Source organism: Neopelma chrysocephalum, unplaced genomic scaffold (assembly GCF_003984885.1).
Source record: "Neopelma chrysocephalum unplaced genomic scaffold, ASM398488v2 Primary Assembly neopelma1_97102, whole genome shotgun sequence".
Taxonomy (NCBI): Eukaryota; Metazoa; Chordata; class Aves; order Passeriformes; family Pipridae; genus Neopelma; species Neopelma chrysocephalum.
The window spans coordinates 5,669,652-5,673,798 of record NW_020925744.1 but is presented as its reverse complement, the minus strand read 5'-3'; the positions used below and the strand labels follow the sequence as shown (position 1 = coordinate 5,673,798).

Genomic DNA, 4,147 nt, shown 5'->3' with positions numbered 1-4,147 from the left:
GGCAGCACAGAAGGGGCGACCCTTATGCCGCCCTGTCTTATGCGGCTCCGGGTGTTCCCTGCTTCGAAGTCTTGAGGCTGTCGGAGAAGTCGGGTGGCCCTGCCCCGTCCCACCCCGAAGTCAGGCGCCAACCCCCAGGGCGCGAGGGGACCCCTCGCGCGGTCTATGGTACAGGACCAGAGGGCGCCCCGCTTTCCCAGCTGGGATCGTTGCCGAAGAGTTTACAGGAAGGTTTACAAAAGAAAAAAAACTAATTGGAAAAAGGCAAAACGTACAGAAACGCACTTGCCAGAGTCAGCGGGATGATAGAAAGGAGGAATTGAGAAAAACAAATCCCGCTGCACAGCAGCAATCCCGTCGCACTGCCGGCGCACCCCAGCCCTCCCGTCCCCGCTCGCGTCCCTGCCCCGCGGTGCCCGGCAGCTCTACCCAAGGTGTTCCCAAAGTCACCGGATACCTGAGCGCTTAGGAGAAGTTTCGGCTCCCTAATCGCTCCAGGCTTACTCCTCTGACACTCCGGCGGCACTTAAGAAATATCTGGGACACCGTGGTTACAAGTGATCAAAGAGGAGATAAGATCAAAGATCACTTTAATTGCGAAAATAAGGCCAAATAGGATTTTCAGAAAATCAGCTACATATCCAAGGTTGCTAAAAGCACTATTTTCGTTTAATGTAAGAGGGTGAAGTTCAGAAATTACTGGACACTTACATTCACGTGACACACATATTTCACATTCCCTTTTACTTACAAGTAACACAGATTACACAAAAATAAACAGGAAAAAATATATATGTATATATATATATTTGGTCAAGCATTCATTCCACAGGTACGCGGCAGCCGGCCCACTATCCGATCGAGCGCCGTCCCCTCCCCGGGCTGAAAGAGGCCTCAGGTCCCGGCCGCAGGTTGCGGGGGAGGCAGGGGAGGGGCAGAGGGCAGGGCAGGCAAAGGGGCTGTGCGGCAGGCAACGCAGGCCTGCCCCAACCTCGGGCCCCGCGGGGAAGGAGGGGCCAAGCAGCTGGACCAGTGGCAGAGCGGGGATCCTCTGCGGGTGGAGGCTGGCGGAGCCGCCCCGACGACTGGCCGGGCTAAGCTTGGCTCTCCTTGCAGGGACACTGCCTGCTTCTGGCCGTGGCTCTCAGCTTGCGGGGAGGGTCGTTCTTACCGCCGCCCGGGCTGTCCCGGGGGAGGAGAGACCCTGCTTTCCCCACCTGCGACTGCCGCCGGCAGATGCTCTCGGCCCCTCCCCTACTGCTACGGAGCACATGGCAATGTTTTGGTTGAGCAGTTTGGATCGTCGTGTTGTCGTCTTTTTTTTTTTTCTTTTTTTCCCCCGAGCAAATGTGCCTCATCTGGCTGCCTCCGAGGCAACCGCAATGTCTCGGGAGAAACTTTCAAGCGGCTTAAGGAAGACGGGGAAAAAAAAAAAAAGAAAAAAAAAAAAAGAAGCGCCACTTGGCAGGCTGCTTAAACTCGCTGTGCCGTTGCGTGCGGGATGTACTCAGAGATAGTCGCACAGCTCCAAGCCTTTCCTTGCTGGGAAACACTCGGTCGAAGGCATTTAAAAAAAATAATCCCCATAAATCTCCATATAATGAGGCGTGCGGTTGGGGTTTAAGTCCCATAATTTCCCTGTGCTGTAACAAAGGGAAGCCCGATGAACTGGACGGTCCTAGCATAGGAGTAGAGCTGTCAGGCACAGGTAATGCAGACAGGGACACTGCTGTAAGTACTTTGCAAGATTACAAACCATGGTCGGTTTTCCCAAGAACACCCACTTGAAGGTTTCACAGCCCGGGAAGCAACGCGCCCAAAGCTCCTTCCTCCACCTCCAGCCTCCATACTCACACTACTGCCAGACCGAGGTCGGACTCTTGAGTCCACCACCGTCGCCTCGTAAATCCAAGAATTATCCCTGACAGGGAGGTTTCCTGCATAGGTTGGTTTGTTTTTACCGATGCTACTTGGGCAGACACAGAGGTTTACAGCTACCACGAGCAACGACCTGCAAACCCTAAGTCTACCCAGAATGATGGAGGGGAGGGAGGGAGGGAGGCGGGAGCGCCAGTGCCCGGCAGCGGAGGCCATGCAAGACAGGGGAGGACGCGGAGCCCTCCTGGGCCGAGCGTCCCGCGCCTTTCCCAGCGGAGCCCCGTCCTGCCTCGTGGGGCTTGTCCGACGAGCGAAGGAGCGAGGGACTACGGCGCGCTGCGTGGAGGGGGAGATGGCGGGGTCCCCCGCCCTTCGGACGGCGCTGTAAAGGAGCTGGGAGGGGGCACACTGCGGTGCAGGGCAGGCGGGTGGAGCGAGTAGCAGGACCCCTATTGCCCCGTCCCGTAGCGGGGGGCTTCACTGACGGCAAAATTTGCACTTGATAATTTTCTTAAAAGCACTTTGGAAGTCTTTGTTGAAATAGGCATAGATAATGGGGTTGAGAAGGGAGTTAGAGTAGCCCAGCCAGTTGATTACTGCCCCCAGCCACGCGGGCATGTAGCACTTACTGTCACAAAAAGGCAGGACCAGGGCCACGATGAAAAACGGCAGCCAGCAGAGGATGAAGGTGCCCATAATGATGCCCAGGGTCTTGACAGTCTTCCTCTCCCGGGACAGAGCCATTCTCCGTTTGGCCTCCGTGTTCTTCTCATTGCGTCTCTCGAAGGAGGAGGGCGGTGGGGAGTCGCACGCCTCGGTGGGCAGTGGCAAGTGAGTCTTGGAGGAACTGTTGCAGCGCTGGACCTCGATGATCTCCAGGGCAGTCCCGTCCTGGCCCTGCCGCACAGCGCCGTTAACACAGGCACCAGGCTTGGGCTCTACAGTTCGCCTCCAGCCCTTGTCGGGCTCCCCGTTGCCTTTCTTCTGCACGGTGGCCGGAGAGAGGGTGAGGCAGGTGTCGGCGATTTTCTTCTTCTCCGCTTTCTTCACTGTCTTGCGGATTCTAAAGCGGGCCGCCTTGAAGATGCGACCGTAGAGCACCAGCATGAGGAGAAGCGGAATATAAAAGGCGCCGAAGGTGGAGTAGATGGTATACCCGTGGTCCTTACTGATGGTGCAGGCGTCGGGGTTCGAGCGGTCCTCCGGCGTTCTCCAGCCCAGCATGGGCGGGATGGATATCAAGAAGCCGATTAGCCAGGTCAGGCTGATAAGCACGGCCGCCCGTCGGGGAGTCCGCTTGTTAACATAGTCGATGGGGTCCGTGATGGCCCAGTACCTGTCCAAGGCGATGGCGCACAGGTGCAGAATGGAAGAGGTGCAGCAAAGCACGTCCAGCGAGATGAAGATGTCGCAGGTGACCTGCCCCAGTGTCCACTTGTTCAGCACCTGGTACAGGGCCGCCATGGGCAGCACCAGCACGGATACCATGAGGTCGGTGACGGCCAGCGAGCCGATCAAATAATTGGCCACGGTTTGCAGGGAGCGCTCCAGGACGATGGCCGCGATCACGCAGGCGTTACCGCTCACGGCGCACAGGATGAGCGTTCCCAGGAGCAGGGAGGTGAGTACCTGGTAGCCCAGGGTCACCTCGGCGAGGCCAAGGCTGCCTGTCCCCTCGGAGGAGCGCGCTGGGGAGGTAGTGTTGTTGGCCACATCCATGCCGGGCGGGGGGGGCTCGCTTCAGGAGACAGGCATGGGAAGAGGCGCCGGTCACTTGTGCGCTTCCCTAGCAGGAGGCATCGCCGCCCCGTGCGCTTTGGCCATGCCGGGCACCCCCCGCTCAATCACCCCTCCCTTCCCTATATAGCGCGGCGGGAGGCGGCCCAGGCTCGGAGGACGGCGGCTGGCGGAGCCGCCCCGCGCCCGCCCATCCCCACCGCCTCTGCCCAGCGCGCAGCCCCGGGCCGTGGGGGCGGCCCTCCCGCCGCCGCTCGCCAAGCTGCTGCCCCTTGCTCTGCTGCTCTCCCGCGCCGTTCCTCCCTGCTCTGCCTCTCCGTGCTCCCCTAGCTTTCTCCCTCCCATCCATCCTCCCCTCCTTCCCCTCCCCTTCCGTCCCCTCTCCCTCCTGCCCTCCTGCGGGGGGGTCTCGCTGGGTCGCCGTCGTCGGGCGGGCGAAAGTGTCCGTCACTCCCCTCTGCCCCCTCTTCTTTGGGGGGACACCGCAGAGAAAATCTCCACGACTGCCCTTGCCCTCTCCAAATCTCGCCGC

General features: G+C 59.5%; 1 protein-coding gene across 1 annotated transcript; it reads right to left on the bottom strand.

Moving 5' to 3' along the window:
* Positions 1 to 650: 650 nt before the first annotated feature.
* HTR1A (5-hydroxytryptamine receptor 1A) lies at positions 651 to 3,748 on the bottom strand. Its single transcript, XM_027671507.1, has one exon. It carries the CDS (start codon positions 3,595 to 3,597, stop codon positions 2,356 to 2,358), a length of 1,242 nt encoding a protein of 413 aa, XP_027527308.1. The 5' UTR covers positions 3,598 to 3,748; the 3' UTR covers positions 651 to 2,355.
* Positions 3,749 to 4,147: the final 399 nt, after the last annotated feature.